Source organism: Erpetoichthys calabaricus, chromosome 10 (genome assembly GCF_900747795.2).
Source record: "Erpetoichthys calabaricus chromosome 10, fErpCal1.3, whole genome shotgun sequence".
NCBI lineage: Eukaryota > Metazoa > Chordata > Cladistia > Polypteriformes > Polypteridae > Erpetoichthys > Erpetoichthys calabaricus.
Window position 1 is genome coordinate 1035550 of NC_041403.2, and position 24046 is coordinate 1059595.

Genomic DNA, 24046 nt, shown 5'->3' on the forward strand with positions numbered 1-24046 from the left:
ACGTGGCACAAGGCTTCACTGCCACTCTGGTTTATTTATTTGACTCTGTAATAATAAAAAATGCTGTAGCAGAATACTTGGCACATGTGGTGAGTTGGGGCTCAGGTCATGGGGCGGCAGCCCACCACGCCATCTAATTTGGGGCTTCATTTCTATTGTCCTGAGGTTGTTCAGGTCAGGAAGGCAGACTCTTCACCACAAGGTAATAATACTCACTGATCATGCCATCCAGAGAGTGGCACAGCCAATTAGCACAGGTAGGCGAGTACCTGGAGCTTCATATGAGAGTCTCTGTTGGGGTGCAGTGGCACAAGAGGGCAGCACATGACCCGAGTAGAGCTGTCAGAAAACAGATGGCGGTGGAGACAACGTCACCAGCTGGGCTCAGGGCCCTGGCACCTCTCACCAGTGACAGACACCACACAAGGGGTCCTTCAAGTGGAAGTGCCCTTTACATTCAGTCCCTCCGAGTCATCCCTGCACTCCTTCGGTGCCCACCACATGCTGGTCCTCACTCCTCTGATGATTCCTCTTCATGAAGAAGTCGGCCAACAGCAGAAACACCACAGAGACAAAGAGGGCACCTCCAGTCAGATAGAAGCTGCTGCCAAAGTCTGCGGTTGCATCCACCAAGAGACCTACAGGCACAAAGCACTTGGGTTAAATAGTTTAACAATGCCATGCCACCCCCTGTCTGCCCACAACTTACCAGCGAGTGGCGGCCCACACAGGCACCCAAATCCCCTGAGCAACATGGCGATGCCAAGACCGCTGTCCACTTTTGAGACTCCAACAATATCAATGAGGACGGTGATGAGGAGGGATATCATGGCTCCAAAGAAGAAGCCACAGAAGCAGCTGAGAGCCACCATGGATGTGTAGCTGGTGGCAGAGGGCATGAGCAGCAGGCCCACAGTCAGGATAGCCACCATCACCGCCAGCAGTTGGATGTTCTTGACCAGTGCCAAGTTTGCCAGCCAGCCACAGCTAAGACGCCCAGTCAAATCAGTAACGGCCCAGTAAGACACCAGGAACGTGGCACTCAGCTGGTCCACTCCATTACTCTGGGCAAATGGAATCAGGTAGATGGAGGGCACAAAGAATGCCATGACCGTGAGGAGGCTGAATATGGCAACACAGATGAACTCTGGCAGCCGGAGAAGAGATAGATCAAGGAGAGGGCCTCTAGTGCCAGGCCGGGGCTCCACGTGTTTATAGGGCCTCATGAGGGCACCACACACACACAAGTTCAGCTGGATGCCAGCGATGATGAGCATGGCGCCCCGCCAGCTCATGATGGTAACGAGCCACTGGAACATCGGTGTCAGGCTGAAGATGAACACACACTCACCACTGCTGGCCAGGGCATTAGCCAGAGCCCTCCGCTCGCTGAAGTACTGGTTCACCATGCTCTGTGCTGGGACCCACGCCAGGGAGATGCCAAGACCTGCAATCAGCAACCAAAGAGCTAGTAAGTGGAACGGTGGACAGAGTTCAGAGCGGCAGGGCAGGCCAGGCCAGAGCCACAGCACCCGAGGACATTCACTGCAACTCACACCCACCGTGGGGACAGGTGACCGCCACTGCCAACTCCTCCCACCCGGGCAGACTGTCACACTTCGTGTTGGACTGCCTGGGTCTTAAAGGTTAGTGGCTTTGGACATCAAACAAGCAGAATGGCCTACCCAGCACCACCCCAGTGGTGACATACATCCACGGCAGGCTCCACGCCAACGATCCCAATGAGGCTCCCAGCGTGACCAGTAAGCCGCCTAGCATGATGACAGCCCTGTGGGAGAGGCAGCTGCTCAAGGCGCTGGCGATGGGGCCTGGCATAGTAGAACAACAAGAGTTAGCAGGTCATAGTGAGGTGACATACGGGTGTAAGGGGCACCTACTCACATGCCAGGTGAAAGACAGCCACACAAATGGAGCTAACCCAGGACACCATGGTGGCCGGCTCATTGAAGTAGTCCTGGAAGTCGACGAAGAAAACTCCAAAGGACTTGATCATGGCAGCCGTGAGGCCCGTCACCGTAAAGCACGAGGCCACCACCACCCATCCGTAGCCCCCATCTGCATGGCTCCTCCTGTGTGCTGCCTGTGGACAGCTCCAGGGGCTCATGGCTGCCGGTCTGGAAGAGAAGACGCAGCTAATGAGGAAGGTCAAGAATCCCACACTCAGACACTGCCACCCCAGAGTGCCCTCCAGTCAGGCTGGTAATACCATGGACAGAGCCTGCTCACCCACTGCCACACCCAGAGTCTCCTCCTGTCAGGCTGAGGGCCCACATGGTGATGCCCAGGACAGAGCCTGCTCACCCACTGCCCATGTGTCGTATATACCTGCGTGGATTTCCACAGCAAGCACCTCCAAAAGGCAGAAGATGGCGGACTCTTACAGGGTATGAGATAAAGCCACCGGTCTGTGTATGTTGTCACATGCGTGCGACTGGGAGACAGCTGAAGGTCCTAAATGATTGTAATTCCACGCCAGAGCAGAGGACGGCGGGGTGCGCTGACTGTCTCTCTCAGTGTCTTGGAGACCATCCACGGGAAATCCCCCCGATGATGACGTCACTTTCCGCCCACCACGCCCCCACCTCCTGGACAATGGTGTTTGCGGTCCCACCCCTTATGATGACGTCACTTCCTGTGCCCCCCTTGCCCCCCCGATGACGTCACTTCCTGTGCCCCCCTTGCCCCCTCGATGACGTCATTCCCTTTACTGGCCTCTAAAGCCATCCTCGTACCTCAATGCCATCAGTTCTATTGTGGACTCGAATCTGTGAACATCTCTGCTCACGATAACTCAACACATATGGGTGGCTGCCCCGGACCTTCATGATGTCTAAGTCTCACTCTTGTGACAATGCATCGCCGCCATCGTTTAACTTCATTTTGGTCCACAAGCTGCCTGAGCATCTCAACGTGCTGAGTTAAAGAGGGCCTCAGATTTCTTAGTCGTCTTTTAGTTTATCCAACAAACATCCAGGAGGGGGCGCCAGTCCGATGAACTAATGCCAAACCTCCACATGGTCTGCCCAGACATGGGGGCACAGCACAGACCAGCTGTCCACCCGTCACCTACACCGCCTCTGGAGGTTACAGTGGATTCTGGTAAACGGGGGAACCCACCAAGGAGATGTACACCCCCCCATGCCCCCCACCCCGTCACAGCAGTTGCTCTCAAGCCTTCTAGTAAAAGATCTGCTCTGCTTTATCTACAGTCCCTTGCAGAAGGCTCGGCCCCCCCAAATTCTTTTCCCATTGGATTGTCTCCAGTAAGATTTTTTCCAGCTGATTTACGAAGCAATGAAGATCAAAGCAAATAAAAAAGAAAGAAATGGGGGGGGGGGCTGTCAACTATCAGCTGACCCACACAAATCAAAATGGCGGCCGCTGCAAAGCCTCCCTCTCTGCTGTGCCAATCTCAGGCCCCTGGGCTCAGTGCCGTGTTTTTTAGTCAGCCACCCCTCTCATTTCATGTCTGATGGGTTTCGAGGTGTGACACACAACACAAGTGGTGCACTGGCGCAGTGGCGAGCGCTTTGAGAGACCGGGCTCTGAACTGGCACGGCTGCCATCTATGTCAGGTTTGCATGCTCTCCCCACGTCTGGGTCGGATATTCTTGGGCACTCTGGTTTTCTTTGGGTGGTTAACTGTCATCTCTGAGGAGTCCCAGTTGACAACACTGTGCCCTGTGATGGACTGGCATCTTGCCCAGGTTTGATTTGTGCCTCGGGCCTGAGCCTGAAGATGTAGGACATGGGTGGGTGGATCAATCAATCAATCAATCAATCAATCAATCTATCAATCAATAAGTGCATTTGCTGTGGTGCTTTCCACCAAGAATGCTAAATAAAATAAATCAACTTACTAGAGTGGACTCAGAAAGTGTTCAGACCCCATGCCCTGTCTAAAGGTCTGAGGCCATTCTTTGTTTCAAATATGCCAAGCAGTGGTCACCACCCGCCTAACAGCATCTGCATGGTGAAGGATGGAGATGGCAGCGCCATGATGTGGGGGTGTAGGGGACAGGGAGACCGCTCACAATTGAGGGATGGATGGATGGATGGACGCAGCCAATACAGAGCTGAGTGCATGCCACCTGAGTGAGGGGTGACAGTTGACCTTTCAGCATAATGACACCCTGAAGCACACGGCCAAGACAACAGCGGAGAGGCTTCGGGTCAAGTCTCTGAGTGGCTGGGCATCGCAGTGAGGGGGAAAAGGGTAATGATGACCCCTGGGGAGGGGGGCTTCGAAGTCTGGAATAAAAAGTTTGTTGTGAAGAGGAGGGGGTCCACAGACACTGCTTATTATGTTGAGGGCCCCAGAGTCCTGTGCTACACCAGTGGGCTCAACTCCACAGAACAGGTCTGGACAGACCTCAGCATGGCAGTTTACAGGGGCTTCCCATGCAGTCCAATGGAGCTGGAGAGCAGCAGCCAGGAAGAAGAAGAACAACAACAGCAACGTGTTTCTATAGCCACGTCTTCATACAAATGATGGAGGTGCTCAGAGTGCTTTACAAGATGAAAAAAATATAAAAATAAAATTAGGCAATAATAATTAACATAGAAGAAAAGTAAAGTCCGATGGCCAGGAGGACAGAAAAAACAACAAAAAAAGGCCACGAGACCACCCAGACCCCAACTGGGCATTGTACCTAACATCAATGATCTCAATCAGTCCTCATGGCTTTCAGGCTTCACGTGGAAGAACGAGATAAACTGCCCAAATCCAGGTGTGCCAAGCTTGTAGAGACTCACCAAGACGACTCAAAGCTGCTGGAGGGGCTTCTAAAAACTACTGAATTATGGGACAAACTACAGTGACTTTATGAAGGAGAGACTTCAGGGTTCGATTTTTAATAAATGGAGGATTGCAGAAATCATCAGGTAGAGGGGTCCTGTCATCGGATTGGCTGGCCCAGTGCTGACTGAGCTGTGGATTGGCCAATAGGGCAAGGCAGCTTGATGGCCGAGGTCTCCAGGACTCTGAACAGATCCAAATCTTATTATGGGATGTCATCTCCTGTTAAATTCTGCTCCATACTTGTAATATTTGTATTTTTATACTGTACTGAGGATTTCTTCTGTTCTGTGTATTGTATTGAACTTTATTGACAGCCCCCCCCCCCTTCTTTTTGACACCCACCGCACGCCCAACCTACCTGGTAAGGGGTCTCTCTAATGATCTGCCTTTCCTGAGGTTTCTTCCATTTTTTCCCTACAAGGGTTTTTTTGGCAGGCAGGGGGGGCGATGGGGGTAAGCGTGGGGCAAAGCAAAAGGCAGGGCCTGTTAAAGCCCACTGCGGCACTTCTTGTGTGATTTTGGGCTACACAATAATAAGTTGTATTGTATTGTAATAAATGTGCCAACCTTTCTAAACATGTGTTTTCATTTTGTCACTCTGAGTTATTGACTGTAAATGGATGGGCAAAAATGGCACCTGTGCCCATTTGAAATTAAATCCACAACATGGGAAAGTGTGTAGAAAGTGAAGGGGTCTTTCTGAATCCACTGTTCTGTATGTTCGCTCGGGTTTCCTTTCTCTAACAATAAAGACATTCAGTGTGTGACAAATATACAAGAATAGAGGGTACCATTGCTATTCACACAGCAGGCCAATGGGCACCACACATAGTGGACAGATGCCCACTCAGTACCCACTCTGAATATTTTCTGCTTCTTTACACAAAAGAGGCAAATCACTTCTGAGCCCCCATTGCGTGTGTGGTTACTCTTAATTTTTTATTACGTGTGCATTTACTTTGTACACTTTTTACTTTTCTGAAATTGTGTGAAATTGTTTGCAACACACACACACACACACATGGTGGCAGCACGCCACGCGCCTTTTATGTGTGATCTGCAGCGCTGCTGCCCTGTTTTCAGCATGTGGGCGAAGCTCTGGATGTGGACTCCTCATCAAAGTGAAAAAGGCGTAAAGGCGAGGAGCTGAGACCCCGCTGATGGCACTCGGCTCTGTCCACGGGTCACACTCAGCCACGTCACGGCACGTCAAGCCCACCTTAGGTGCCAGGACTCCTAGTACTGTCTGGGTCTCTGACACAGTGGTAAGACCCCTTATACAAGGCACTCACTCCATCAAATTGTGGAGCATTACTATCAGTATCCTTCTGCTGCTCTGCCTCCTCGGGCTGGTAAAGTGCCCGTCTTAAATAAAATGCCAATATGCTATGGAGGTCCGCACTCTCACTTTAAAGACTCACCTGCGTTCACACGAGGATGTCTTTCTTTACTTCCAATAGTCCGATAGTCCGAGAGACCGCAGTGTGGTGGGCACAGGGACACAGGGAAGGCAGACAGGACAGGTCACACTCTGCTGAGAAAGACAACAGGTGACAGAGTGACACTCACATTCAAAAGGCTCGGCGATGTGGGACAGACTGGCATGACCCATTGTGACCTTCCTGAACACACTGGCATGGATTAAAAAGATGCTGGTAAGGTTTGATGGAGGGGGGTCTCTCTTAAGAACGCTGCCTCTGTGAGCGATCACAGACCAAGTGACACTTGGAGATACCGCTTCAAAGCGCCATCCGGACACCCGTGTTAGAACAAAGAGCTACAGTTCAACAAGTGGCCACCTTCAGGGCCATCCATAAAGGACGGGATCACGTGACCTAAGAAACCAATGGAACTGAGCAGAGGAAGACCACACGTGAGAGCCACGCATTCACATTGCCAACGACAGGGGGGCCGACTGATCGCAAGCTCACCCAGCGGGTGTCATTTTGCTGGGTGTAAAACTGCAGCATCACCTGCAACCAGAAGGTGCGACCGAAGAGAAGAAGGAGACGCTGAAGGTCCTCCATGTGCCTGCAGAAAGCCGACCAGGAAAGGGACGAAGCTTCTCCTTTACTAGAACCCCTAATTACATCAGAAAACCATTAATGGTAACTCGGCAGTTAGGACAAGTCAACTAATGATGTCCTTCAACATCTGCAATAAGATGCGGCAGATGTTCTATCAGACAGTTGTGGCGAGCGCCCTCTTCTACGCAGTGGTGTGCTGGGGAGGCAGAATTAAGAGGAAAGGCGCCTAGTTATTGTCTGTTTTTCACCTGCATTATCATCAATCTTTAATTTAATATTATTTATTGTATCAGTATGCTGCTGCTGAAGAATGTGAATTTCCCCTTGGGATTAATAAAGTATCTATCTATCTATCTATCTATCTATCTATCTATCTATCTATCTATCTATCTATCTATCTATCTATCTATCTATCTATCTATCTATCTATCTATCTATCTATCTATCTATCTATCTATCTATCTATCTATCTATCTATCTATCTAATGTGTGACGGTATTGGTGTCACCGTAACCAAAGGGGAATGACAACCTTGAGAAGGAGAATGTCCTGCTGTTAGACGTGTCTTCCTAAATCCAGTAGGAAGGAGCAGAGCAGCATCTCCCACCCACACACGGGGCAGGCCAGTGTAGACCACCTGCGAGTAAACCAGCAACAGGAGCTCCATAACCAGCTGAAGGACTCGCCCATCCTAGTGCCATGAATTCCAAGCTCTCTGTTCATAAGTTATGTGCCTTTTTCTAAAAACAGAAAAGAAGCTCAACTAAGCTTTTGAGATGTTCTGCCCTGTGCGGTTTTCTGTTGTCCTTTGACTATACGCACTCACCGGCCACTTTATTAGGTACACCCTGGTTGGACCCCCCCATACTTCTTCATGCCGTTAATTCTACAAGGTGCTGGAAACCTTCCTCAGGGATTGTGGTCCACATTGACATGATGGCATCACACAGTTGCTGTTGATTTGTGGGCTGCACATCCATGATATGAGAATCTCCCACTCCGCCATATCCCAAAGTTGCTCTACTGGGTTGAGTTCTGCTGCCTGTGGAGGCCATTTGAGTCCAGTGAACTCCTTGTCATGTTCAAGAAACCAGTTTGAGATGATCTGAACTTTGTGACATGACACGTTAACCTGCTGGAAGGAGCCATCAGAAGATGGGGACGCTGCGGTCACAAAGACATGGACATGGTCAGGTAGGCTGTGGCATTTAAATGAGGCTCAGTTGGTATTAAGGGGTCCAAAGTGTGCCAAGAAAATATAAACATAGCCATCACACCACCAGCAGCAGCCTGAACCGTTGATGCAAGGCAGGATGGATCCCTGCTTTCATGTTGTTGACCCCACCATCTGAATGTCGCAGCAGAAACCGAGACTCAGCAGAGCAGGTGACGTTTCTCCAGTCATCTTTTGTTCAATTCTGGTGTGAATTGTCACCTCAATTACCAGTTGTTAGCTGATGGGAATGTCAGCCAGTATGCTCTCCTGCTGATGAAGCCCACCTGCTTCAAGGTTCAACATGTTCAGAGCTGTTCTTCTGCACACCTCGGTTGTAACGAGACCCCTCTGGCCATCTTCCTCTGACCACTGGAATCAACAAGGCAGACAGCTGCCACTCACTGAATATTTTCCCTTTTTCAGACCACGGGATGGTTGTGTGTGAAAATCCCAGTAGATCAGCAGTTTCTGAAATACTCAGACCAGTCTGTCTGGCACCAATGACTATGCCAGGCTCAGAGTCACTTCAGTCTCCTTTCTTCTCCATTCTGATGCTCAGTCTGAACGTCAGGTTGTTGTTTTACTTTTAGTGTAACTCTAATGGAGTTAGTGTACATGCATTGAGTCATCATTCCTATCACATCTCCACAATCCGTACTCACCTCGACTTCCTCTGCTGTTCTTTTCTGTGGTGTCGATCTGCGCCACCACCACCTGCTCAGGGTGCCATGCTGTCCCTCCATTGATGGACTGAAGGCCAGAGGTCCACATGACCAGCATCATCAAGTTCTTCCACGTGAAGCCTGAAAACCATGAGGACTGATCGAGATCATTGATGTCTGGTAGAATGCCTCGAGGGGGCTCGGCGGGTGGTCTTGTGGTCTCGGAGCCCCTGCAGATTTCATTTGATGTCTCCAGCCCACTGGAGTTTTTGTTTTTTCTGTCCTCCCTGGCCATCAGACCTTATTTTATTCTTTGTTATTTTATTTTTATTTTTTTTTCTTCATCTTGTAAAGCACTTTGAGGTCCGTCATTTGTATGAAGACACGTGATAGGAAGAAATGTTGTTGTTGTTGTTGTTGTCCTGACAACGTCCACAGGCCAAAATGCACAGAGTGGCTGCCATGTGATTGGCTGATTAGATATTGGTGTTAACAGGCAGTTGGACAGGTGTACCTAATAAAGTGGCCAGTGAGTGTACACACGCGCACACACGCACACACACACACACACACACACACACACACACACACACACACACACACACACAGAGCGAGAGAGCGAGAGAGAGACAACACACACACACACACACACAGAGAGTGAGAGAGACACACACACAGACACACGGAGACACACACACACATAGCGAGAGACACACGCGCACACACATACAGACACAGAGAGAGACAACACACACACACACACACACACACACACACACCCTGAAACACAAACACACAAACACGCACACATACAGACACAGAGAGACAACACACACACACAGAGAGAGACACACACACACACGCACACAGAGTCACACACACACCCTGACACACACACACACGCACACACACCCACACACGGACACACACACACACACACAGACACACAGAGACACATACGCACACACACACAAACCCCTGACACACACACACAAACCCTGACACACACACACACAGAGCGAGAGACACACACGCACACACATACAGACACAGAGAGAGACAACACACACACACACACACACACACACCCTGAAACACAAACACACACACATGCACACAGAGACACACGCACACAGACACACACAGAGAGACCAACACACACACACAGAGAGAGACACACACACACCCTGACACACACACACACACGCACACACACCCACACACGGACACACACACACACACACACAGAGACACATACGCACACACACACAAACCCTCACACACACACACACACACACACACACACACACACACACACACACACTGTCTACCTATACATATCCTTATCCATCTTCTTCTATCCTTACTGTACGTTATTATAAATCAATTGTCTGATTCTGTTTATTGTCCACTCAGGTGTGTTTGCTGACGCTGAGCTGATGGCTGCGTGAGAATCACAGCTGACGAAGTGAAAGCGCTTCACGTAGACTTTTATAAATCTTGTTCATAATCTGTGCAGGTCTCTTCCTATTTCCGGTGTCCCAGAGGTCCCTTACTCAACTGACACTGATTTGGCTCCCCCTGGGTGGGCTTCTTCTTCATTGTTTTAATTAATTACCAATATTGCTGAAGGTAAAACTAATCAGCTGTGTGATCATCTAAGCCCCTTCTTCTACTGAGCCACGGTGACGCGAGGCTGTGGTGAGTGAGGTCAAGGACAGACATCACTGAGATGTCACCAAACACTGGCAGAAGTTAATTAAATGATGAGCAACCTTCACCCCCAATTCAAACTGTAATGTCTGAAGTTCCACTAATCCTCCACCTTGATTTCACATGGACCCTCAATCCCAGTAGTCACACAGCTCTTACCTTTTTCCATTTGCTCCGCACCTTGCTGCAGTCCAGAGGCTCCTCATCTCTCCTTGACACTCTGTCTCACGTAAACTCACAAGGGACGTCTGCTCGGCACAGATATGCCCACCTCCATCAGCAGCTGAGGACTCTAGAAATGTGAAGTGAGCACCGGAGAGACATTAGAAAGGTGGCAGTGCTACCCAGATACAAGTGCAGGAATCGTGAGAAAGAGGGGTCCTTTCATCAGATTGGCTGGCCCAACACTGTTTCAGCCGTGGAATGGCCAAATGGGGGAGGCAGCTTGATGGATGAGGTCTCCAGGACTCTAAAATTATCTAAATCTTATTATGTGATATCATCTACTGTTAAATTCTGGTCCATACTTCTAAAAAATTTTTAATTTTTTATTGAGGATTTGTTCTGTTCTGTGTATTGTATTGTATTGACCCCCTTCTTTTGACACCCACTGCACGCCCAACCTACCTGGACAGGGGTCTCTCTTTGAATGGCCTTTCCTGAGGTTTCTTCTATTTTTCTGTACTAGTTTTTTTTTTGGGAGTTTTTCTTGTCTTCTTAGAGAGTCACAGCTGGGGGGCTGTCAAGAGGCAGGGCCTGTTAAAGCCCACTGTGGCACTTCCTGTGTGATTTTGGGCTATATAAAAATAAACTGTATTGTATTGTAAACTGTATACAAGCACTGCCCAAGATGACTGTGCCCGTGTCACCACAGGTAGAAGCCTGGGCTGTCAGCTTAGGGCACTCGGCGTGGGCAGCACTTGAACGTCAGGACACCGACTGTGTAGTGAGGTGCTGCTCTCCCAGGACGTGCCACCCTTGACGTGCCTAATCCAGTTCAGGCCCCATGACACCCACCCTGGCCCAGCTCAGAATTCACAATAAACATATCAACATGTACGCCCGTGAGTAGAGAGCAGTGGGAATAAACATCAAATACTGGAAGAGCAGGTAACCTGCACACAGGCAACAGGAGGGTGTCAGCTTTCAACCCAGAATGGTGGGCTGAGGTGGAAACTGAGCAGACCATTGAGCCCCCAAAATAACGTAAAAGGCAACAATGAACATAAAATATGAATGCAATAAAATAAGTCAGAAGACGAGCCGACAGAGGTTCACTTTCCTTAGATGGCAGTTTAATTCCGGACATTTAGGGTCTGGGAAGTCTGCGAGAGGGCGGTCCGATGTGGAGCAGCTCTTTGGGGGCCATGAGGTCAACCAAAGGAATTTCAAATGACTTTGCAGTTTCAGAAGCGGCCGACGTGACACTGGAAGCATCTTGCTGGTATGCTGGAGTCATTCGAGTTGGAGTATTTAAAGAGAGGAATGCGACAGGCCATCTGCCAGGATGATACACGGGCGTGGACAGCCAAACTGAACGAGTGGGCACAGCAGTCGGGGGGCTCCTCGCGTCAAGTGAAGTTCTGCATTTTAGGGCAAGCTGAGTGACGTGGGCTTCAGGCTTTGGACTTCACAGCCCGAGGAGTCTCCAACTGCGCTCTGATTGGTTTGTGCTTGTTACGTAGCCCCTCCCATTAGAGGGTCTCATGCACTGACTGGTCACCCTGCACACAAAGTCCAACATAGTGGACACCGAGGAGTTGCTTTCCATGGCTCTTGTTGTGTTGCTTAGCTGTTTGTATCTACTGTAAATGACGTTTTGCCGATTTAAAGGCTGCATTCATACGCCAAAGGCAGATCGCTGACAGGTTGCTACGGTCTTGCAACAAATCCTGTGGCCGACAACATAACCGCCTCTTCAAGTATCAGCAGATTTGGACAAGAACAGTGTGGTGTGAACAGGAGCTGTAAATGAAGGTCCATGCCAAGTGTAGGCGAGGGTCTACGTCGCAAGTCAGGCAGGCATCCGGCTTATCTGTCGGCAACACTGAGAGCTGGGACCCTCAGTCCTCTTCACCATCTCTTTACCTCTTTTACCTGTAAAGGTCCCATTTCTTTCAGAAACCTTAACAATGTCTGTCCTTCTATCCTTGTTGATCTTCTTCTGTCTTCCTCTACTCTGGTTGACTACTATAACTCGGCCGTTCATTCAGCACGCGACCACACAGCTCCTTTAAAGCATAAGGTGGTCTCCGTTAAGCGCTCAGCTCCAGGGTACAAGTCAGAATCACAGCCTTTGAAAGCACCTTGAGAGGACGTCACGTAGGACTGGCCCCACTGTGCACGTTCAGGCCTTCTCTGACCACCAAGGGGCTTACAGGGAATCACTGACTGCGGCCAAGAACACTCAATATGGCAGAGTAACAGATAGTGGCCGTGGTAACCCCAGGGTTTTGTTCTCTGTAGTTAATGACCTCCTCTACCGAAGTCTGAACAATTCCTCCACTTTTTCTGTAATAAGCAATTCAACGAACGTGACACCATTCTCTGTTTAGGTCCTTCCCTGTCTTCCCACTCCATCCAGTTCACCAGCCACTTCTGCGTTTGTTAAAGACCTGCTCTGTAAGATGAGGCGCTGGACCCCAACCCCACCGTACTCCTCAAATCCACCACAATCCCGACTATGACAACAACAATAAACGCATCCCTTGACACTGTCATTGTCCCAGCCACTTTTAAAATCACTTCTGCAACCCCACTGGGAATAAAGGTCCGCTCTTGACGCTGACCCGTCTTCATTTTTGGCCAATTTCTCACTCCTCTTTTCTGTCAAAAGTTCCTGAGTGAGTTGCGGCCTCCCAGCTCTCCAATGACAATAATCTGATGGAACCCTTCCAATGTGGTGTCAGGGCTTCGGGACTCTGGACAGACCAGAGTATTCATTCTGTTAGACCCCAGTGCAGCACTTGACACCATTAGACATTACCCTGTACTGTCCAGAATGGAGAACATGCTGGGGGGTGTCTGGTGCTGCCCTCCAGTGGTTTAGATCTGACTGACAGACCACAGCAGGTCCAGCTCAGCGCCGGTCACACAAGGAGCTCCTCAGGGTTCTGTCCTTGGGCCTCTGCTCTTCTGTATCTCTATGCTTCCCCTTGGCCAAGTCATTTGTAACTATGGACTACTGGGTTATCATTTTTATGCAGATGATGCTCAACTCTATTTCAATGTCAAAAGTGAAACTTCATCAGAGTTTTCTCAGCTCACAACCTGCCTCAGTGAAATTAAAACCTGGATGGAGCAGAACTCTTTCAGATTAAACTGCAACAAAACTGAACTCCTGCTAATTGGCACTAAAGCACAACTTAAGACAATGGGCTCCTTCTCAGCCACTCTTGACGATGATCTCATCAGACTTTCTAATACAAGGAATCTCGGTGTCATTTTTGATTCCTCCCTTTCTTGTTCCACCCACATAAACCACATTAAGAAACTTTCTTACTTTCCTCCTCCGTCACGTATTCCTCTCCTTTTCTAATGCAGAGACACTCGTCCCTCACTGATTACTGTAACTCCCTACTAGCAGGTCTCCATTCAAATCTTAAATCACAGCTCCAGTTGATTCAAATCTCTGCTCCAAGACTCCTGACACGGACCACCAACAGTGAGCACATCACACCATCCTGCTTGACCTCCACTTATCCCCTGAGTCTCACATGATTGAATATAAAATTCTGTTATTAACCTGCAAAGCTTTAAATGTCCTCCCACCGGACTACAGCAGTGACCTTCTCCATCACTCTGCTCCTGTGTGCCTTCTAAGGTCCTCTGATTCTAGCCATCTTGTTGTGTCCGTCACTAACCTGCATTCTGTGGGTGACAGCAGGACCTTCAGCTGTAATATAGTAAAAGTTAGACCTCTTATAACATTGCAAGATGCTGAGAAATGAGTTCAGTCGACTAGATTACTGTAACGCACTCCTCTCAGGACCACCCAAAAAAGACGTCAATTGGTTACAACGAGTGCAGAATGGAGCTGCCAGAATCTTAACTATTTAGAATTGACTTTCAAATCCTGCTGATGGTTTACAAAGCCTTCAATAATCTGCTCCATCTTTTATCTCAGAATGTTTTATCTCTCACCTTACACTCCACATCATAACCGTAGATCTTCAAATGAGGGTCTGCTTAGAATTCCAAGAGCCAAACTTAAAAGAAGTGGTGAGGCAGGCTTCTGGTGTGATGTACTGTGGTGGACGGCTAGGACGCCCCTGAAGTGGAAGGATGGGGGAAGGCAGCTTTTTCAGGACGCTGCCTACCCCAAAACACTAGATGGCAGTTCTCCTGGAGTGTAGTGGGGCCTTGAATTCCTGCAGGGCATCCTGGGACTTGGAGTCCAGTTTCTCAGTGGGTGCTGCCAGGGGGAGTTATGAAAAGACCTGGGGCCTCATGCATAACGCTGTGCGTAGAATTCACACTAAAACATGACGTAAGCACAAAAGCGGAAATGTGTGTACGCACAAAAAAATCCAGATGCATAAATCTGTGCGAACGCCAACTTCCACGTTCTTCTGCTACATAAATCCCAGTCAGTGTGAAAATTAACGCACGTGCACGCGCCTGCTGTCCCATCCCAACTCCTCCCAGAATTACGCCTCTTTGAATATGCAAATCAATATAAATAGCCCTTACACTCAGCATTCTGTGAAAAGACAATGGAAAAAGTACGAAGGAAAATAGAAGAATTTCAGCAAATACCAAGTGGAGGCAAAGAAAAACGTACTATTTGTGGGTTTAAACAGTGGTATAAACAAGAAAAGGAAGCTGATCGAGTGACATTGCGTGTCGGAGAAACTCGAAAGCTCAAGTTCAGAAAGTCTCACAGTGCCTGAAATAAAAAAGAAGTGGTCAGATATCAAAGTCACTGTGAAAAGGAGAGTTGTAGCCCACCATCTGAGTGTCATATGAAAGCTTATTAGGGTACAGAGAAAAAAAAATAATTTGGGACACGGTGGGAAAAAAAGCACGAAATGTCAACTTTCATCTTGAAATGTCCACTTTAATCACGTAGTTTATTTTGTCATTAAAGTAGAACGCCATAAACTTCATCTTTAAATCGTTTAATTTACTAGTTTCTCAAATCCCATCGTAACTAAAGTAGCACATTAAATGCTTTGTTGTGTATTTGATCTTCTGTGTGCTCTGTGTCTGTGAATCTCTACATGTTTCCAGGCTTTCTCTTCCTCCGACAGGACACAGAATCCATGACATTCGTAATATTACAGCTCTCTGAATAATTAAAATACTGAGATGTATACGTGATATCATTTTCATGATGATAGGAATTAAAGCATGTTATTAAACATGGGAACACGGTGGCGCAGTGATTGTTGAAGCCTCACGCAAGATGTTTGCTGCGCCATGTGTGACCTTCGATGAAATAATTTATTGCAGCAGTACTGTCTCTTTCAAACGTACTAACTTCCAATTCCTGTTCTTACTTTTCTTTCTCCAAATATCCAATCGCCACACAATCAGCTCTGTAATAGACATGAAGCCATCTGTAAGCTTAGAACGCCGATTCTTCAAAACTTTTAAGGAACATTGAAATATCTTCATAGTACATGTTTAATTATTCTATCCGTCTATCCTTCTAGTATCGTGCCAGTCACAGCAAGAATACAACGTGAGGCAGGAACAATCCGTGAACGGAGCGCCAGCTCCTCACTAAGCGCTGTGGCACCGTGTAGTTAAAGTTAAAGTTTTATCTGTATAATATAATAAACATATTTTGCTGCATTTCATCTTTAAATGATATCGCCATCATATGTAAATATGTGTTTTATAAAGTGGCTCAGGTTGTGTAATATTATAACTGTATCACAAGTTTACAGTGGGGTGATTGAACTTATAAGTCCAGACAGTTCTACAAGGAGCACTTGATGACTGATTGAGTGCGTTTATAGTTCTTGGGATGAAACTGTTTGTGAACCGTGAGGTCCGTACAAGAAAGGCTGAAGCGTTTGTCACATGAGAGCAGTCCAAATAGCGAATGGCTGAGGCAGCGTGTGCTTGATGCTGCATCCCGATGATTGTCTTTCTCATCAGCTGCTGCTGTGATTCCACACTCAGATACAGTGATATAAATACTCTGAGTGGTGCAGTGAGAGTAATATGGAAAAAGATGATCTGCTGTGGCAACACCTAACGGGAGCAGCTGAAAGAAGAAGAAGAAGAAGAAGGTGCAGTGAGAGTAACAACGCTAAAGCAGCTATGGTATTTAGAATAGTTTGACCATTCTGTGGACCATTATATTGTTACAGGTTAATTACAATCAGATGCCTTAAACTAATAAACAATATGCGGTTAATTTCAGTGAATTTATGAAGCTGCGTCAGTGATGTGGATCTAAAAAAGAAAGGGTAACCACACAGAAACAGTAGTACTGCTTTGACGCTGGGTACTGCCAGTCTGCAAAACCGAGTGCAGAACTTGCGTACGCCAGGGTATAAGCTACCGTGGAAATGTGCGTGTCTTTACACCAAAGTTAGGTTTTATACATCGCGATAAAGTTCTTATGCAACATTTTTGTGCGTACGCACCGTTTATACATGAGGCCCCTGGACTTTTATCTGTCAGGTTAGAGGAGTGACAGAGCACTCTAGTGTCACAGCACCTAAAATCTGGAATAGCTGACTGATAGAAATTCGCCAGGCTGATACGGTGGAGCAAAAAACTGTTAAAAACACATTACTGCAACATGGCTTTCTCAGAGCTTCATCTTAGTTTAATCCTGATGCTCTGTATATTCAATTAATTACTGTATCATTATTATTCCTGGTGGCTCCGAAATCCGTAATAACCCCTACTTTCTCTGCTGTTCTTTTTCCAGTTTTCTGTGGTGTTGATCTGCGCCCCCACCACCTAATCAAAGCACCGTGATGTCCCTCCATTGATGGATCAAAGGCCAGAAGTCCACATGACCATCATCATCAAGTTCTTCCATGTGAACCCTGAATACCCTGAGGACTGACTGAGGTCATTGATATTAGGTAGAATGCCTAGAGGAGGCTGGGCTGGGTGGTCTCATGGCCTCGGACCCCCTGCAGATTTTGTTTTTTCTTCTCCAGCCGTCTGGAGTTTGTTTTGTTTTTTCTGTCCTCCTTTTATTCTATGTTAAGTAGTGTTCCCTAATTCTATCCATCCATCCATATTCCAACCCGCTGAATCCGAACACAGGGTCACGGGGGTCTGCTGGAGCCAATCCCAGCCAACACAGGGCACAAGGTAGGAACCAATCCTGGGCAGGGTGCCAACCCACCGCAGGACACACACAAACACACCCACACACCAAGCACACACCAGGGCCAATTTAGAATCGCCAATCCACTTAACCTGCTTGTCTTTGGACTGTGGGAGGAAACCCATGCAGACACAGGGAGAACATACAAACTCCATGTAGGGAGGACCTGGGAAGCGAACCTGGGTCTCCTAACTGCGAGGCAGCAGCACTACCCACTGCGCCACCGTGCCGCCCCCTAATTCTATTTTCTTATTTATTTTGTCTTTTTTCTCTTTCTTCATCCTGTAAAGCACTTTGAGCTCATCATCTGTATGAACATGTGCGACAGAAATAAACGTTGCTATTGTTGTTGTAGCACCCAGAATTTGGAATGAGAATAACGAGATCAGCGGACTCCACTCATTCTTTAATAAAACAACTGAAAACTCATCTGCTCAGGAAGGAGTCACACTTCAGCCGACCTTTGGCCTTCTCTTTTAGTCTCGTCTTCGTCTCTGTCCAGATGCTCAGGATAATTGGTGTGTGTGTTTTATCACAAGTGATGTTATTTGCTAGGCCGTTCTTACAGTACTGAATGTACTATTTCACTACACTCTATTGTTTTTTATAATTCCTTTGTCCTTCTCCTGTATTTATCTGTTGAGTGTCCTATGCAGACGTATCTGTCCGCAGTGTTTTATACCGTAAACCCTGCTGTTTAAATAAGCGCCTTAATCATAGGAAAGGCGCTATATAATTCAAATGTATTTTTATTTGGGTGGTGCACTGGTTAAGGCTTTGGCCTTCAAACCCTGATCTTGTGGGTTCAAATCCCACTACTGACACCAGTGTGTGGCCCTGAGCAAGTCACGTCACCTGCCTGGGCTCCACGTGGAAAACCAAAAGAGATGGAGCCTTGGATAAAGGAGGCGTCAGCCAGATAAGTCCCTGTCAATATGTCTTTTCAGTCATTTTAGCGCAGACGAGATTTTGAGTTTCGTAACAACAACAACAACATTAATTTATATAGCACATTTTCATACAAAAAGTAGCTCAAAGTGCTTTACATAATGAAGAAAAGAAAAATAAAAGACAAAATATCCATCCATTTTCCAACCCGCTGAATCTGAACACAGGGTCACGGGGGTCCGCTGGAGCCAATCCCAGCCAACACGGCAGGAACCAATCCCGGGCAGGGTGCCAACCCACCGCAGGACACACACACCCACACACCAAGCACACACTAGGGCCAATTTAGAATCACCAATCCACCTGACCTGCATGTGTTTGGACTGTGGGAGGAAACCCACGCAGACACGAGGAGAACATGCAAACTCCACGCAGGGAGGACCCGGGAAGCGAACCCAGGTCCCCAGATCTCCCAACTGTGAGGCAGCAGCGCTACCCACTGCGCCACCGTGCCGCCAAAGGCAAAATAAGAAATTAAAATATAAACCATGTTAAAATGCTTGTGTGGACAGATTGCTTTCATTGGAAAATGCTGCTTTGTATTTAAAGTGTGCCAGCATTGGCATCGTCTGAAAACGAATGGAAATTCAAAAGCAAGTTTCAAATACCATCTGAAAAAAAAAAGCCCAGACAACAAATCCAATTACAGAATCCATCTATCCACCCATCTTAACATCCCAGCAAGCACTGGGTGCAAGGCAGGACACCAGTCCATCACAGGGTGAACACACACGCACACACACACAGGGGCCAAAAGGATACCCACTCTGCCAGCAGGAGAACATTTGTGACGCGATTATCCGAAGGGCCTTGTAGAACGCAGAGCTCAGTGTAACTGTGTGACCAGAGACACAGGGGACCGGGGACAACTGAAGATTTCGCTCCCCCTCCTGTTTACCAAAATGCAATGGGGAAGGGAAATTTGGTGCCCCCTGGATGCTGTGCCCGGGAACAGATGTCCCCCCTTGCCCCCCCCCCATGTACGCCACTGTGTTGCCGTCAATCACCCAATCATTCACAATAAAATGTCCGCCACTCCAGTACTGCGCACTTCATGACACCCGTGTGTTGCTGCTGTGATGTCACTCGCAGAGGACGTGTTTGTGATCTTTCTGTGCCTGCTGATTTGCCGTAACATCACCTTACACTGCGTGCTGGACAGATGTTCACAGATGTGTATTGCCTTGCGTGTCGTAAGCTTGGTGTAAAATTCGAGTAATGCCTGGCTGCGACCCACTAAACCGCTGTTATTGTAAAGCCGCATGTAACGAGTAACGTTACCAACACCTTCCTTTCTTCGCACAGGCAGAGTCATCAGGTAACCTGCCAGATTTATTACAGATCTGTCAAATCGATACCTCTTAACGACTTCACTGTTGGCCATTGCTCCTGGAATGTGTGTGTCGGTGTCTGCCTGAATCTCAGGACAGCTCCCCAGCTCTTGCAAAAATCCTAGTGAAGTTAGCGGTAGATTCCTAAATTAGGAAAACTTATAAAAAGCTTTGACTCCTACTGTTGAGTCATTTCCTGCACACAAAATGGTTCAACAAGAGTGTAAAAATGAGAGGGGAGACCCTACAAAGCTTCATGTCTTGGGAAAATAAGGACTGAACGCTGTAAACGCTAGGGGGTCCCTCGCTGTTGCCTGGTTAACCCCAACAGACACACAGGGTGAAAGCACCAAGAAGATATTTAATTTTCTTTCTTCTAGGAATAGCAGCACAGCCACCACTAATACCAGCAAATAAATACAATAACGATCACCGTAAAGCACAAAGCTCTCCTCCACACCTCCCAGCAAGCGTGGTCTGCTACCTTCCGACTCCGGCTCACTTGCTGGGCTCCCATCACTCCTTTATGAAGTCCTTGACCCAGAACTGCTTCTGACCTTCCGCCCATGTGACTTGCTAGCACTTCCGGGTCAGATGGACAACTGGTTTTTTTTTTGTTCTTCAGCCCAGAAGTACTTCTGAGCTTCTGTCCTTGTGACTTGTGAGTATTTACGGGCTATGGATGAGGCACTGGCTCCTCCGGTCCTTTAACAGCACCCACGGTACCCAACAGGGCTGTAAAACTGAACTCCAAGTGCCAGGATGCTCTGCGGGAACCCAGGGCACCGCTACACTCGAGGAGCTTCCATCTAGCACTTGGAGGGAGGCAGTGCCCAAAAATAGCGGCCTTCCCCATCCTTCCATCCTCTGGGTGTCTCTCACAACGTGTTTCTCAGTTAAGATATTTGTAATGGGGCTCTTGACATGAAATTCACATTGGATGTCGGTAACAACCCAAATAATCCACACATACAAATCAAATTAAATTAATGCTCTTCAGTTCCCAACTCCGGTCCTGGAGGGCCCCAGTGGCTGCTGGTTTTCATTCTAACCCTTTTCTTAATCAGTGACCTGTTTGTGCTGCTAATTAACTTCTTTTGAATTCATTTTAATTGACTTGCTCTTGAAGACTCAGACCCCTTCATTAGCTGCCAAACAATAATGAGATACAAAATGAGCCAAATCAGGACCAGCAGGCTGTGTCCATCATACAAGATCTGAAAATAAAGAAAGATGCGGGTCTCAGGAATGTTGATCTGCTCTTAGAAAAGGGAAAATCAACAATTTCAGAAATGTCTGCCACTACACAATGAGAGCAGCAACAGGCCACGGAATTAAAGAAAGAGTTTAATTAACAACAAGAATCAGCGCCTCATTAAGCAACTGGTTGGAGTGAAATGGGTTGAAGTTTGAGGCCCTGACTGAGTTGGTGGTCTGTTGGCTCCTTCACTCCACATTTAACTTCTGTTTGGGTGCCATTTAAGGAAAGAAATGAAGCAACTCAGGGGAACAAATCTTAAAAAACAAGTCAATTAAAATTAATTCAAAACAAATTAATTAGCAGCAAAAACCGGTCACTAATTAAGAAAAGGGCTAGAATGATAACCGGCAGCCACTGGGGCCCTCCAGGATCGGAGTTGGGGACCCCTGGCCTACAGATTGAGAGTTCTTTGGTTCTCCATTTTGTGGGGCAAAAAATTCTTAAGTGAAAGAAAAGAGCGGGTGAGTCCCTGCGGAGCGGGGCCACGTGATCACCGGCGGCGTCTGCGCACTGCTACGGCGCTCGTTGCGTTGTTTGAACGGAGGAGCGGACCTGTCGCGAGTGAAATGAACTGAGGGCGGTGGGCTGCCCCTCTTATTGTTTTTGATGGACGGCCGAGGGGCGTTGCTGTCCCCGCGCCATCCCAGACGTACGTACCTGGCACTAAATAAACGTCGAGACGGCCCATGGCGCATATGTTCAGTTCACCAGGCGTCTTGAACTCGCGTGTTAGGAGGTCAGCGCCTTCAGCTTTCTTCCTTGAAGAGTCGAAAACAACGAGAAGGAAAGAGGGAAGTACTCAAACGGGGGCCGCCTTGACTAGAAGCGAAGCACGCTGGGCGCTATAACGGAACCCCGGTGTCTATCTCCCGGCAAGACCAGCTGAAACCAATACCCGTGGGCGGTCCGGTTCCAGATAACGGTCGTGGCGGCCCGAGTTCGCACTCACCTTTTGCGGAGAAGACGCGCCAGCCAGCCAGTCTGTGTCCGTCATCGGCGGGGAGTGGCCTCGCAGCCTGTGGCACGTGAAGGAGGCGTTTATGTTGTGTCTCGAAAGGATTTCGGCGAGACACTTCGCCCGCTTCCCGCCCGTCAGTACAGCTTCCCGTTGCCACCGTCCAAGGGTATAAATAGCAGCGGACAGCTGAGGGATTCGCTGAGCGCGCAGAACAGGAGCTCACCCATGCAGCTGCTATCCAGGAAGATGCCACAGCAGCATCATCATCATCATCATCATCATCATCATCAGTGTCGACGGAGTTACTCACATATTCAGCGATCGAGGTGTCTGGTCGAACAACAGTAACGCTTCCGTTTGGGGGCAGCCGGCGGTGCACCCGAATGTCGCCAAACTGCGGACGAGGCGCGTTAAAATCGAGGCGGTACAAGGAGCCAGCGGCACCGCCCCTCATTATCGTAGGACACGCCCTACTCTGGCCGCTTGACAGAACTCGCGTGCGCGACGCTTTATGTGAGCACAATGCACCGTCGGATTGGACTTTAATCCTTTCAATGGAGGGCTAATACTCTCCAGAGGGCTGCGTGTAAACTTTCCCCTAAATAAAGGCACACAAATAGAAGCGTGGGAGCGGGAAAGGCGGCCAAGAAGCCACAAGTTCAGAATAGTGAATTGGAGCCTCGTTACTGAGGAAAGCATCTTAAATATGAGAGAGCAGCGGGCTGCCCAGTGCTTGCTCCTCTAGTGTTTCCATAACACAGAACATTAGACACCATGATATGCCCACTTCAGCCCTTTTCACTTGTAACAGGTCATGCCAGGACAGAATTTTGTACTGCTGACAGGTGGGCAGACCGCAAACACAGAAGGGCTGGTATCTTCAGCTGGCATTGCTTGTAATTTATCCCATGGCTCCGCTTATAGTCGCCATCATGTCATCAATAGTCTTGCTTTTTTCTGTTTTATTTTATATCAAGCAGATGGCACACAGCCACTGGCACTGGTGCCAGTAGATTCAAGGGCAGTTTGTATGCACAGTACCCAAAGTTACAGAACAGCCAGTCTTAAACACAAACAGGGTGTGTAGTCATATGGAGGTTTACAGGGTCCTTAATATCAGGGACATTCTTACTGGCACCTGCTGACCTGTTGACATATAAATGTAAGATGCTCTCGATTGAAAGAGGTGTCCCCCTTATTAAGTGCTTGTGTGATTTTGGTGCCCGGTGGTGCGCATGTGCATGTTAAAGATTTTTTTGTTTTTGTAATAAAAGGAGACTGCGTGACTGGTGTACTTTGACCCTGGTCAAGAAGCTTCAGAGAGTGTTCTTCTTCTTCTGACGTCATTATATTACCCAAGTGTACGCTGTTAATAATTTTCTTGCCATTGCAAGGACATTTAGTCTTCATGTCAACAGGCTATGGGCCCAGGACACGTGTGAGTTAATTAGCAGGACATTTTGAGTAAGACAGCATGGCGGGTACTGCAGACGCACGGGCTACTGGAATTAAAAAGAGAGAACAGGGTAACCGATGGAGTAGGTTAGTGTTCGTGGAGAAGAGAAGAACTATGAACTGCGGGAAACAAAATTTTCGGGCCATCTGCCGTTACAAGGGTTAAAAGAGACGATACTACACGAGCCAAGTGAAGATGAAGACAGAGAGGAAGACGCTGAAAGAAATGGTGAAGCCTATGCTGAATTAATACAGTTTCTAGACGATAAGAGCCTCTCCCTTATTATGTGAGAAGCTGCTGATGATGGCAGAAAAGCACTAAAAATCATAAGAGACTATTACGCTGGTAA

At 48.0% G+C, this 24046-nt stretch overlaps 1 protein-coding gene across 4 annotated transcripts; it reads right to left on the reverse strand.

The window, feature by feature from the left end:
• Positions 1-14: 14 nt before the first annotated feature.
• LOC127525841 (monocarboxylate transporter 7-like) lies at positions 15-22685 on the reverse strand. Of its 4 annotated transcripts, none has more exons than XM_051932740.1 (6): positions 22233-22685; positions 10600-10732; positions 1903-2135; positions 1686-1829; positions 710-1447; positions 15-638 (listed from the first exon to the last, which is right to left on the reverse strand). In XM_051932740.1, exons 2-6 carry the CDS (start codon positions 10644-10646, stop codon positions 472-474), a joined length of 1329 nt encoding a protein of 442 aa, XP_051788700.1. In that variant the 5' UTR covers positions 10647-10732; positions 22233-22685; the 3' UTR covers positions 15-471. The 4 variants fall into 4 exon arrangements, with proteins under 4 accessions (XP_051788700.1, XP_051788701.1, XP_051788703.1 ...); XM_051932741.1 differs by having other exon boundaries at positions 22552-22646; XM_051932743.1 differs by lacking the exon at positions 22233-22685 and adding an exon at positions 6244-6353 and having other exon boundaries at positions 10600-10734.
• Between the last annotated feature and the right edge of the window lie 1361 nt (positions 22686-24046).